Genomic DNA, 14,228 nt, shown 5'->3' on the forward strand with positions numbered 1-14,228 from the left:
CTCAGTCTAATGATCCAAATATTAATCCACCCAGGGGCACACGCACAGATACACCCAGATATAAAGTTTCATCAGATATCTGGGCATCCTTCAGTTAACATATAAAATTAACCATCACAAACCTACCCCTTGTCAACTTGGCATATGCATCTCCTTAAGCAATACTCATTCTCCAATGAAGGTTTAACTCTGCTTACCATGATACAACTATCCTGCATACAGCTGAAAATGGACTAATCCCTTCCCCAGGAGAGGAGATAAAACCCTTAAGTGATGGTGATTCTTTTAACATCCCATAACTTAAATACTGTGATGTAAATTAGCAATGCTAGAATACTGATATAAAATCAGTACATATTATGTTACATGCTAAGGGAATAAAATAGGGGAGAAAAGCTAAGGTATTTGCTTTACACACACACACACACACACACACACAAATGTATTCATAACAAAATAAGGAGGAAACACTCATGACATTACCATCCTTGTTTCTGTAGCTGCTCACACGGTTGTAGGTGGTGTTTATAACCACTTTCTTCGACTACCCATTCTGTATTTCCTCTGACTCCAGCAAGCACCTGAGCTGGCTCGGTGACCCAGACCATCACTTCTGAAGGGCCTGGACCATTAGCAGCAGTTGTAGCTTTCTGCTGACCTTAATTACAGGGCATAGTAGTGCTGAGAAACATCATAGGGGATCTCCTGCATTGCACACATACTCTTTCTTCTGTCCTTTGTGGAGTGGCTGTCCAATCTCCCCTTGGTAATCAGGGTCAGTCACCCCAGCCAACACCTTAGCTCCCTTCTTTGCCTCTAGATTCAGAGGCACGAGGAGCCCAGTGAGGCCAGTCAGCCATCTTAACTTCCAGTTAATGGAATCACGGTTGTGATTCCCAGTGAGAGCGTTCCTCCTCCTGGGACTAATGCCTCTAGGCCAGCAGAGCTTAGAGCTGTGGAAACAGGAGGCAAAAATTTTTTGCTAGTGGGTGGCTTGGGGTAATAGTGGTGCCACTCCTATTTCCAGCTTTCCATTCCTAGACTCATGAATCCTGGATATGGGAGAAATAGCACCACATATTGAACACTGATTCGGAGCATATACAGTCCTCTAGAGAGCCTTGCCCAGCCCTGAAAGGTATTGCTACTTAGCTGATGCTGCAACTGAGTGTTCAAAAAGCCGTTCTACCATTCTGCCAAGCCAGCTGCTGCAGATGGTGGGGAACCAGTGAATTGCATTCGTCCAGGCTCATTGCCATGCTGCTTTTGCTGTGAAGTTAGTTCCTTGGTCAGAAAAAGTGCTGAGTAGAATAACATGATGGTGGGTAAGGTGTTCTGTAAGTCCGTGGATGGTAGTTCTGGCAGAAGCATTGCATATAGGGAAGGCAAATCCAAATCCAGGGTGTCTTTGCCAATAAGGGTAAATCAGTGCCTCTTCCACGATGAAGTGGTCCAGTGGAATCCACCTGCCACCGGGTGGCAGACTGATCGTTGGGAATGTTGCCGTATCTGGGGCTCAGCACTGAAGTCGGCTGCTGGTAGATGAGCGCTCATCAGTGACTGCAGCCAAGCGGGGCTGGTGAGTGGGGGTCCCTCCTGCTGAGCCCATCCATAACCTCCATTCCTGCCACCATGGCACTTTGATCACGAGCCCGTAGGGTGATACCAGGCGTGGCAAGGGAAAGAGGCTGACTGCTGTCCCCAAAGTGGGTCACCCTCTCGCCTGATTATTAGCATCTTCCTCCGCTGAGGTCACCTTTTGGTGAGCATCCACAAATATCACATTTTTGCCCATTCAGAGAGGTCTATCCACATACAACTTCTCCAAATTTGTCACCAGCTTTCCACATGGTCCCTTCGAAGTCCCTGAGCATCCAGTCAAACTGTGGGTTCATATATAATCACATGTCTGGCTAATTCTCCTTCCAGTCAGAGTGCACAACCAGGTACGATGCCGGACGTTCTGCTTTCTTTGGAGGATTGCCCTTCACCACTGTCCTTCGAGGTTGCTGAAGATAAGGGCTGTACTGCCCACTTTTGAGTGGTGCCTCTGCACTGTGAGGCATCATCTGTAAGCTAGGCCCAAGTCATCCTTTCCTCTGTCAGCTGATGGCAGGGAACCCCTGAGGCCAGACATGCAAACTCGGAGAAAGAAGGCAGCGGAGCAGGAGTGGGACCCGTGGGCATTTAGACCACTTCCTCGGGTAACCTACCTGTACCTTCAAGGCCTGCTTGGTCATATATTTAGCACTTCCATCTGATGGTGGAGTATTTCTGTGCACACCCAATTTTATGGCTTGGTGGTTCAGAAAACACCTGGTTCATGAGGGGCAGCTGAGATTGTACAGTAACTTGGTGGTCCACAATCAAGCACTCGCTCTCTACTAAGGCCCAGTAGCAGACCCAAGAGCGGTTTCTGCAAAGGAGAGTATTATCTGCGCTGTGGCAGGGCCTTTCTCCAAAATCCTACAGGCCTACACTGTGACGCACCCATGGGGCCTGCCAAAGGCTCCAGACGGCAGCCCGTCTGCCACGGCCACTTCAGGCACCATTGCGTCTGCTGGGCTGCGTGGCGCAAATGGCAGAGCAGCTTGCCTTGCAGCCTGGACCTGAGGCAGAGCCTTCTCTTGCTTCTTATATGTAACAGAATCGAACAGCAGGTAGCAACTGGACTAGAGATTAGTGCCAGTAAAGTAAAAGACCGATTTAACTGTCAGATCTGTGGGAATGGCAGCTACATAGGCAACTGGACCAACTCTTGGTCTCTGTTGAATTGTTGCATTTGCTCTGAGTGAGGCCTAACATGTCAAGTGTCACTATTTATATGTAAGAATTAATTCTCTGAGAAATATGTTTGGATGCCTACCCTACCTCATCTTGTTATAAAGGTTTGTCTTCATGGCTTGGAGGACGCATTGAGCCTTTTCCCGGCATCTGATAAGACCTTCACACATGTAAATTCAATTGTCTATCCCCAGTGTTTGTGTCTCAAGATACATATTTCAGAATTGTGGAGTTCTTGAGGACTTCAGCTATGGAGTCTGATTATCTTAATTTAACTCCAATTTCCTAACTTACTAACTCTATAAATATAAGGAATTATTTAAATTCTTTGTCTCTGTTTCCTCATTTCTAAAATATGGATAACAAGATCTTAGCAAGAAATGTAGGTAGAGAGGCAATCTGTGTAAGTGTACCAGGTGGAATCTGACACACAGAAGTACCCAGGAAGTAGTCAATAAGTTTGCAATATTAGTAACATTATAGAAGTAGGAGAAAGAAATTAATAACAAGGGGTAGAGTAATTGAGGCTGGAGTCAAGATAGATGATTGCTCATAAATATTTGAAGATATTAAAAGTGCTTTATAACAATTTTGGTAAAATCTCTGGATAATATTAACATTAAATAGTTCTCAATATAAAAACAACATCAAAAGGTGCTTTATCTTAGTTCTTGATTTGGCACATGAAATTGACAAACAGGAGTCAAGATGATGAATTATGAGGATAACATGCCTCCTACCTGGGGTATTTTTAAATATAAAAACTCATTTGATGAGCTCTATCCATTGATCAACAATTAAATTCCTTAATTTGCCTTTAACTCTGTGGCAGATTGCTCTTACTATTGCTGCCTTCTGCTATAGAATTGTGTACAAAAATAGCATCAGTTATAGGAAATACTGTGATTTTGAGCATAACCAAGATAAAAAGCAAGATCTGTGCTAACTACTCAATTCAGATGTGTTAATACCCACTTTACTTCCCACAACCAACTGGTGGTTACATCCAACTGTAGGTCTTTTTCTACAATTGGTCAGAAATTTAAAAAGGGTAAGCAGTATTAAGTGCTTTTTGGATATCAAAGTAAAAATCCATTTACTATTTTCCTGGATGTTGTCTGCATAAAAGTTGGAATAAAATATGTATCTACAACAATGCTTCTCTAAAACTTGATGATTTGCATGTAAATTTTCCAGTTCCTAACATTTCTTTCCATAGTTATATTTCCACCAATAACTATGTAAATGGCTGTTTGGACTACAATCCCACCTCCGCTGCTCCTTCATTAGGCCTGTAAGTCCTTCAGCTGCATTTAGTTGTAGTTTATGGTACTTACACAGCCTCCATTCTTTCGGTGGAATTGCTTACACAGTTCGTGACCAGATTTTGTGATGTTTGACCAAATAATCTCTTATAATATCTCTTCCAAAAGCTGGGATTACTTTCTAGAAACCGTGGAGATATTTTCACAGTGGTTTAAGAGAGAGCTTGCAAAACACCTGTGCCAGGTATCCTTCAGTTCTGTTCATTTCTACCAATTTGTGTAAATATCTATATAAATCACACAGAATACTAGTCTGAATTGTTCTAGTTTGTGCTAACTTGGATATAAAATTAACTAGCTTGGTAAATTAAAAGGTGCTGAGGGAGATTTTATACCATTATATCCTTTATAAAAGTGAAAAGCCATTTTCTTTTCCCATGGACCCAAGTTTTCCTTCCATAAGTCAGCCTTCTTTTTTCCCTTAAGGGTCACTAAACAGATTGTGGTTTGGTTTTACCATGTTACAGGGAAGGAGAAAAAGCTGTAATCACAGCTGACACGGCTTCCTATTGGACAGGTGTTGGGTTTACTGAGCAGCTTTGGTTGTTCCTGGGCTTCTAGGAACATGATGGATGTCTAACCACCTGGAATCTGAAAATAAAATCGGTATATATGAGACATTCTTCTTGTGTTCAGTATTTCTAAACATTAATCCAATCCAAGCAATAGTCCGGACTTATTGTGAATTAATTTGAATACTACTTATAATGCATTTTTAATGCGTATAAAAGTAATTTTATTGAATCTCTTCTTGCACTTCCCTCTCTTCCAAAATTTATCTTCTGAATATCTTTATTTCATTTCAGAGCCATGACGGCAGTTAAAGTGAGGGCAAATAGAAAAATGCTATTTTGTTTTTGGAAGAGCACCACGTTGTTTTATAAACAAAGGTATATTCTGAGCTACAATATCAGAATACCTTTTACATTTTCAGAAGTGATCTTCAAAGGGAAGGCAAAACAGCATGCCACATTGGAAAACAGTCTGGCACTTTCTTTCAAAACCAAATGTACTCTTACCCATGATTCAGCCTCATGCTCCTTGGTATTTACCCAGTGAGCAGGAAACTTAAGTCCACACAAAATCACACAGATGCGTAGAACAGTTTTCTTCATACTTGCCCAAATTGGAAGCAGTAGATGATTCCCTCAAGATGAATGAATAAGCAACCTCTGGTAGATCAATAAAATGGAAAATTATTCAATGATGCAAATACGTGAGCTGTCAGACCATGAAATAACAGAAGGAAATGTAAATGCATTATGCTAGGTAATTAAGCCAATCTGAAAAGATTATCTACTGTCTGATAACAACTATATGACATTCTGGAAAAGACAGAAGAATGAAGATAGTTAAAGATCAGCGGTTGCCAGAGTCTGGTGGGGAAGAAGGATGAACAGGTGGAGCACAAGGAATCTCTAGGGCAGTGAAGTGACTCCGCATGGTCCTGTAAGAGTGGACCCATGCCATAGACCTGTCAAAACCCACAGAATGTGGAACACCAAGAGTGAACCCTAATGTAAACTTTGACTTTTGGGTGATAATGGTATGTTAATGCAGGGTCATTGATTTGAATAAATGTACTGATCTGATGTGGGATGGTAGTTGGGGAGGCCATGCATTCGTAGGAGCAGAGGTTACAGGGGAACTCTGTTGTCCATTCAGTTCAGTTGTGAACCTAAAATTGCTATTAAAAATAAAGATATTTCTACAATATTCTAAATTTTGCTGGTCTTGGATATATTTTTTCATGGTAAACCTGATCAATTTGAATTTCTTAAATCCTATTGGCTTAACTGGTTTAGATAAACTAGTATCATTTCAAGATTATAAAGTTACAAAATTATGTGTTCAACTAAATTAAACTGTAAAATGCAGTTTCTTTCAAAAGAGATATGTACTTGTATACTTGTGGACAAAAAGTAATTATATTGTTCTTGGTCTGCTTTCAAATTTTCTCTAGAGAAAATAAAAATTGGTTGCTTTAGTTCAAGATAGCAACTAATGAACAATGAAGAGCTTATACTGGTATAATAGTTTAAAATCTAAATGATATATACAAAAATGATATTCAAGACATAGTGGTAATTATATAAATTTGAGCTCAAATGACAAAGTCATGGAGTAAAGTTGACTTTACAAGTCTTTTCCAATATTTTATGACTATGTCAACATGAATTATGTTTTTTAAACTCAATACACATAAAATAACTGGCATAATTCATTTTTAATCTTTATATGTCTACATTAATTTTTATATTTCATCTTTGTGTGGTATATTTTATCATATTCCACTCTATAAACTGCTATGTAAAATCCACTGCTATTGATATTATTATTAAAAAATGGGTTCTGGACTTTAAAAAATAGAGTAAAGGGGAAAATTTTAATGTTACATTTTATTAAAATGTAAAATGATTGCCATGCCTGATAACCTCATTTTAACAAGCATTTAATGATAGTTACTAAGTTAAAACTTCACATGTCCTGTATCATGATATTATAATTTTGATTATTTTAATTAGAAAAATAGGTGTTTGTGTAGGTTTTTATAAAACTAAGACAATTAGAAAAATAAAATATATGGAAATTTTGTCCAAATGAACAAACCAAATTCATAAGAATACATTATTAAACAACCAAAATCACAACCAAAATAACTTACATCAATGAATTTAATATCCTAATTAAGAGACAAGGATTCTGTAACTTACGAAAAACATCATATGCACAATTTGATTAGAAGAGATTTACTTAAAAGAAATTAGGAAAGTTTTATATAACATAGAAATTAACTGGAAATAGTCGTGCAAAAACATTGTGTTTAAGCTAATGTGAAGCAGTTACGCTATGGTAGATAGAGCTTGTTTCATGGCTCTCTGCTTCCCTGCCTCCTCCGTCTCCACTAAAGATATATCAGAGCTGGGGTTTCCTTTTTATTGCCTTAATTACTCCGAAAGCAAATTTAAAACTGAACCTAATTTTTCTTGGGTCAATTATGAGATACCTGTTATTATAGGAAAAGGACGTGACTTCTACTTCTGGCCATTAAGAATTTAACTGTGCCACCCACTATAGAATTTATAAAACATCACACAACAGTTAAAAATTATATAAAATATTGAAATACACATAAACAGTCCACACTTTATATCTTTAAGTTAGAATTGTGATATTCCCGCAATGTTAATTAAAAACCAGTACTTTCTGATATAAATCTAGCTTTTATGTAATATGCATGTATAGAGTGAATTATCAAATCAGCTATTTGAGATTAAATTTCAAAATTGGGATATTGGTGTATTTTTATTTTCACATTATGCTAGACTTTACAGGATTTAAAACAGTTTGACACAGGCACTGGAAAAATTTTAAAAGCATAAGAAACGTTATTTGTTAGAACATATCTGGGAAGTATTTGGACATGGTGACTCAGTGAAGAGTAAATGGGAACTTTTCTGTTTTTGTTCTTCAAAAAGTTTATTTTTCTGTAATTATTAAATTCCTTGGATTTTTCTCCTTTTCCGAAATAAATTTATTTTTTAAAAGACGTTTGTTCATAACTTTCACAGTGCTGCAATAAACATAGAGGTGGGTATCTTTTCAAATTAGTGGGGTTTTTTTTCTTCAGGTAAATTCCCAGAAGTGGCATTTATGAGGTCATATGGTCTTTGTATTTTTAGTTTTATGACAAACTGTACTGTTTTCCGTAGTGGCTGCACTGATTTATACTCCCACCAACAGAGTACTTATTTCCTTATTCTTCACATCCTCGCCAGCACCTGCTAGTTCCTGTCTTTTTGGTACCAGCCATTCTAACAGGCGTGAGGCGCTGTCTCATCCGGGCTTGGGTTTGCATCTCCCGGAGGACCAGTGATGTGGAGCACCTCTTCCCGTGTCTGTTGGCCATCTTCTACGGGAAATGTCTGTTAGGTCCTTTGCCTGTTGTTTAACGTTAAGTCACTCTCACTTCTGAGCGTCCTTTGATCCTTTGTGACCTAGAGAAAATAGAATCTTCTCGGATGAGTTGCTTTTAGAATTTAAGATGATCTATATGAGAGATCTACATACTTCCCCTTGAAGCAATGAATGATTCAGCATTAGCTGACTCCGTGTGGTGGGACTTGATACAGAACCTACCTACCCCAAGAATCAAACGTGTTAGTATAATCTCACTTATGTAAGAGTATTTAAATTATACATTTTTTAGAGAGAGAAATTTTTGTCACTTTTTTTCCTGAGTCTGTATTTTAAAAATATTTCCACTACGTTTATATAGTACTTGGTAAAAATTAAATTACCAAAACGATTGCTCTCATTCATACAACGTAACTCATTAACAAAGTAAATATGAACACAATCTTAAAGAATGGATATGTATCCATTTATTTAAAATACACCGAAAATATACAGAATGTGTTCTTAATGGCATGCATGTAAGAAACATCATCACTGGTGTGTGTCTCGATCTTCTGTGATTCTGTAACTTGCAGAAGTGATGTACCAGCGTCTGCAGTAAGGAAAACGTGTGTGAGCGTCCCCAGGGCCGGACAGCACCCTCCGAGGCTTCCCCAGAAGGGGCGTAGGTGAAGGGCTGGTCTCAGAAGCCCCCGACCGGGTCCCCCTCCGCAACTCCGCAGAGGGTGCGCGCCCTCTCCCGCGCAGGGTCAGGCCAGGGCAGGACACCGCGCCCAGGCCCGAGAGGAGCCCTCCGGCCGTCAGGCTCCGCGGACCCCGGCGAGCGGCTCTGCGCGGATGCGGAGCAACCCCGCCCGCCTGGGGGCCCCCCCCAGGAGCGGGCTCCTGTGCTCACGAGGGCCCAAGGGGGTCAGCCGGCCCAGGCCTGAGAGGGTCAGCAACACAGGAAGCACCGTGCGGCCGGCCAGCCCCGCCACTGTGCAGGCGGTTGTGGAAGAGGCAGGGTTGAGCTTCCCAGCGGAGTGCGGCGGAGGGACGTGGCCTGCACCCCGGGAAACGGGGCTCATACGGGGATACAGGTGAGGCGGCGTGGTTGCCCTTGGAGGCGGGGCATAGGGAGGGGCCTGCGTCCTGTGCCGGGGGAAGGGCTGTGCTCCAGAAGCGGGGCGGGGCTCTGAGGAGCCGGACACGCAGGTGCAGCCGCCGGCCCCTCCACCGTCCGCGGCAGGAGATAACCGCAGACCCGCTGTGCTCCTGCCCACGTGGTGTTTGGTTTCCAAACATTTGACGTTTTAATCGCATTCGGGGGTAACGCAAGGGTTATTGAGCTCACATTCTCTGGAAACAGGACATTCGCTGGTCAACTTCTTGGCATAGTCCAGGTCATGGTTTTCTGGCACAATGACTGAATTACTGTAGTGAAGGAGAACAGAAAATAGAAATTCACAGTATTTTTAGTGGCAGACCACTGCCTATGTCAATCAGCCTACTGCCAGAGTTCTAATTTAAGATGCAGCTCAAAACCACACTCACACTACAAGGATATCAAAAATCAATAGTATTTTAGATGTTTCTTAGAACAGTAAGTAGTCCAACTAAAATGCTAAACATTACATGATTTACTACTTTAGTACCGATTTATAATTTAAGTATGAGGCGAAATAATTTCACCCATGAAATGACTGGAAAACAATTGAAATCCACTTATTCAGTTTGGTATGCTTTTGTTTCTTAGAAAAACCTATGGCTTAGGGAGTCCATGTGAAAGGCTAAACGAATTTTTCCCAGTTAATATGGACTTCCACACTAAACGGCAAATAGAGTTAACTTGGAAAGAACTTTCATGTTTTAATATGCAGGTTGGTGGCTTACCTAGTTTCAGGTTTTTTTTTTCCAAAATATTTTTTAGTGTGGTTAAAATACACATATCCTAAAATTTACCATATTAATCACATTTAAGTGTATAGTTCATTGCTACCAAGTAAATTCACAGTTACCCAATCACCACCAACCAGCTCCAAAACTCATAAGGCTGAAACTATATACCCATTAAACAGGAGCCCCCATTCCCTCCTCCCCACAAGCCCTGGCAATCAACATTATACTAACTGTTTCTAGGAATGTTACTACTCTGGGTACCTCATGTAAGTGGAATCATACAGTGTTTGTCCTTTGTGACTGCCTTATTTCACTTAGCATGATGTCCTTAAAGTTTATCCATGTTGTAGCAGTTGTCAGAATTTCCTTCTTTTTATGGCTGGATATTGCACCCCCAAATTTCCAGTGTCTGTCTAGACCACCACATCTTGCTCATCCATTCATCTATCATGGACACTTGGGTTACTTCCACCTTTTAGCTATTGTGAGTAATGTTGTGATTAACACGGAGGTACAAATCTCTCTTCAAGACGCTACTTTCAATTATTTTGTACCTCAATAGAGTAAAAGGCAAATTTAAAAAATGGAAGAAAATTTCCCTTATAAGGGATTAATACCCAGAATATACAGAGAACTCCCAAAACTCAGCAACAAAATCAAAACTAAACAAACAAAAGAAAAACCCAACCTGATTGACCAGGATTTGAATAGACATTCCTCCAAAAGAAGATTTAGAAACGGCCTGTCACCACATTAAAGGAGGCTCAAATCATTAATCATAGGGAAATATAAAAAACCACAATGAGCTACAACCTCACACGCATTAGGATGTTTAGCATTTTAGGTGGACTACTTACTCTTCTAAGAAACATCTAAGAATCATCCATCGTCCCACCAAAAGGGAAATCTATCTGATGATGATGGTTTGAACTGAGACTAGAGAAAAGGAGATACTCAGTCTTTTCTATTATTTTCAACCAAAATTATCCTAAATGTACCAGGCCATAAACCAGATATGGATTTTCTCAAAACTGATTAGCAAAGCATATAAAAAGCAAATTAATTAGGAATATTACATTGCTTATATATAAGGAAGTGTACATATATGTGTGTGTTTCTGTCTATCTATATATATAGTTAAATAATTCTTTATGTAGTTATATATATGGTTTTATAGATATGTAACTGGTGTGTGTGTGTATATATACACACATATATATAAAACAAAAGAGGGACATAATTTCTTGAACCCAAGTGGAGACCAACAGAACATGTTATGTATGAATGGAATTGTATTTCTCAGAAATTTCTTTCACTAATTATTTATTTACTTATTTTAAAGTACCCACCTGTCTATCTGTTACCACGTAACACTTTGTCGGTCACAGTCATCCATTATTTCCAGGTTGTGTGTGAAGCCAAAAAGATTAATGAGGATCTCCTAGTATCCTTCTTTAACTCTCCCAGCCCGGCTGGCCCTTTCCCCACTTTGTGATACCCAGTGTGCTCCTTTCTTAGTGTCTTCAGGGTTTCACTTAACATAAAATTTTCTTAGTGTGTTATAGTGTTAATTTCAATGACTGTTTTCGTGACAAGCAGAAAGACAAGTGAATTAGATTCGCATATTTTATAAGAAGGCCCAGTATTTTGTCTATTAATATTTTATGTTAAGTTCACTCAAATGAAAGATTGAGAGTGTTGTGAAGAGCAGGACTGAGAGGGTGTGTTTGCAGAGGCCATCCAAAATTATAACAAAAAGATGGATAAAAAGTTCCCTTGGAAAACTAAGAAAATAAAACAAAGGGGGAAAACCAGGTAATTCAGCTCTCATACACTCCATATATACAAAGTAGTGGTGGCAGTACTTCAGAGGCAAGATTGTCTTACCTGTAGCATCAAGTATCACAAAATTAAGTAAAGGGAGGGAAATAGGACTTTGTAAGGTTCCAGCCTAGTTGCCCTGCTAACTAAGTCCCTCATGACTCCAGACAGGACAGATGGTTCTATGCTAGCTATTCCAGAATCAGCTAAGCTTGAAGTCCTTTGTAAACTTAAGAAGGAAATACATGATGTAAATGAATATATTGCCGCAAGGTGAAATACTTTTATTTCCAGCTGGTTAAAATAACATTTTCAATGGCTCCAATATATATATATATATATATATATATTACTTGTAGAAGAAATAAAGATGCAAGGCCTGAAGGTGCACCTCCCAAGTCTGCTGGGAGAGGTCATAAGGGGGCATCACTAAGGCTCAGCAGGGGGAAGTTTTGGATTGGGGAGATGTACTAAGCATGGGCATTACTCAGATCCCCCCAGTGATATTACCCATGAGGCCATTCTTTGAATTTTCTTTTCTCTTTTTCTCTGCAAAGAATCATGACAGGCCAAAATTAAGTCACTTCTGCTTTCAGAGACTACGTACGGTCCATTACTTCCCTCAACAGTATACATGTAATGTGTGTACAAATGAAAGTTTTTTCATTAAGTGGACCACTTAATGGTGGTAGCTTTCAAGAAAACTGACATTTGTAAGGTTACTTTTAGGTACTTAAATGAGGGTTTCTTGCCTTCAGTGAGTTAAATGTTTGGTCAGAAGAGACACAGATGTAAGAATGGCAGGTATAAATTTGTAAGAAATAGTATCTAATTTTAAGGGAATACTGAAGAGAGATTTTTTTTACAGCATTTGAGAATACTAATAGGAAGTGTTACAGTGTTCTGAGACTTTAATAGAAAAATTGTGAGGTTCAAAGAATTTATTAATGAAAGTTTTCACACGGCTTCTAAATTAAAAAAAGGGTTTCCCTAAAGAAAACCAACGCCAAAACGTAATTTAGATCCCACTTGGAAAGGAACTTAAAATCATGCACCAAATAAATTCTTCTCTGATATACTAAGTCCCTAGCACAGTGTGGAACAGTCATCAGGAAAATAGCTCTAGGATAGTCCAGATTTTGACTTGCTCCAACATGCTAACAGCAAACGATTAGAAAACAAAATAGTAAAAATGGCATTTACACTAGATTAAAAATAGCACAGACTTAGGAATAAATATAACAAATGTACAGTACAACTATGAATTTATGACACTGGTCAGTGACCGGTGCAGTTTAAGATAATACATTATTTGTATATTTATATTTACCCTTCATATTCTGTGTTTTCTATTTTGCATACTTTTCTCATTTCATTTCGCTTCATAATCATAACGGTGAAAATTACACAAAAGGGCAGAAGAATGAGGAACCTCAGAATAAGCCAGTTGTTCTTTTGTGCATTGTAGCCTTTTTTAATAAAAATTGTATCTAGAAATGAAACATAGAATTCAGTGGATATTCACTGAGTATTTCAAGTGTGTTTCTTTTCATGTATTTGCATAAATACCCATAAAAACATAATCGAAACTTCAATATGCTGCAAACTCTTATGGGGGAGATAGAACCATACCTAAGCCCATGACCCAAAATGACCATGGTACGTTTTTCATAGATCTCCTGTTTGTCTTTTACGCATATTAATTTTATGGTATTGTATACATGTCTTGAGTTTTGCTTACCACATTCAGCTTATTTATAACATCAATATTTTGAAGGGTAATACATTAACAGGACTTAAGTTAAAAACTGAGAAGGGAATGGACTGTGGGAAAACCCCCATCCCTCTCCCGCCAAATTCACAGTTTCCCTCCTTAAAGGAAACCAACGGAGAGCGACGGCAAAGCTCGCGGCTTTCACCTCTTGCCGCGTCCTGGCTGACCTGCCGCGGTGACAGAGCTGGGCCTGCGGAGACGGGGCGGCCGCAGCGCAGGAAGCCACGGACTCACTCTTGCTAGCTGAAGTGGTTTTCATGAGGAAACAACTTTTTAGTGTGGTTTTGGTTAGTTTCCATAGAACTGAAGTGGTTCGTTTGACAGGTGGCCCGTCCTTTCGGCGGCTTTTGGAGGAGCGGTTTTCTTGATCTCCTCCCTCTACATTGCAGGACAACAGAAGTCCAGCTCAAGCTGCTCTAAAATTTTTTTCTACACCATTGGTTTTCAGAAGCCTGATTATGATTTTCTTAGGCGTAAAGTTCTTTATATCTATCCAGCTTGAGGTCCGCTTAGCTTCTTGTAACTGAACGTTGGTGTTTTCCATCTTGTTTAGGAAATTTGTGGTCATTATTTCTTCAAGTGTCTTTCCTGCGCATTCTTTGTCCTTTTCATCTGAATCACCCATTACACGGTAGGCAAGAATGGCTAATACTGTCTTAAAGACACAATGCTGAGTCTTATGCATGTCCCTTATCTCAAGGGTCATAGTCCTATACTATTTATTATCT

The 14,228-nt window shown here is 39.5% G+C and overlaps 1 protein-coding gene and 1 long non-coding RNA gene across 2 annotated transcripts in view; one reads left to right on the plus strand and one right to left on the minus strand.

The window, feature by feature from the left end:
• Positions 1 to 4,021: 4,021 nt before the first annotated feature.
• LOC140844780 (uncharacterized) lies at positions 4,022 to 5,825 on the plus strand. Its single transcript, XR_012123275.1, has 2 exons — positions 4,022 to 4,715; positions 4,916 to 5,825. It is a non-coding gene; the product is annotated as an uncharacterized lncRNA (long non-coding RNA).
• Positions 5,826 to 12,625: 6,800 nt separating this feature from the next.
• LOC140845294 (disintegrin and metalloproteinase domain-containing protein 18-like) overlaps positions 12,626 to 14,228 on the minus strand; it is a 31,623-nt gene continuing 30,020 nt past the window's right edge. Inside the window, 1 exon segment of the mRNA XM_073219279.1 lies at positions 12,626 to 13,216. Coding sequence (XP_073075380.1) covers positions 13,053 to 13,216 — 164 coding nt within the window. The 3' untranslated portion in view covers positions 12,626 to 13,052.

This window comes from Manis javanica, chromosome 12 (assembly GCF_040802235.1).
Source record: "Manis javanica isolate MJ-LG chromosome 12, MJ_LKY, whole genome shotgun sequence".
In the NCBI taxonomy this organism is placed as follows: domain Eukaryota; kingdom Metazoa; phylum Chordata; class Mammalia; order Pholidota; family Manidae; genus Manis; species Manis javanica.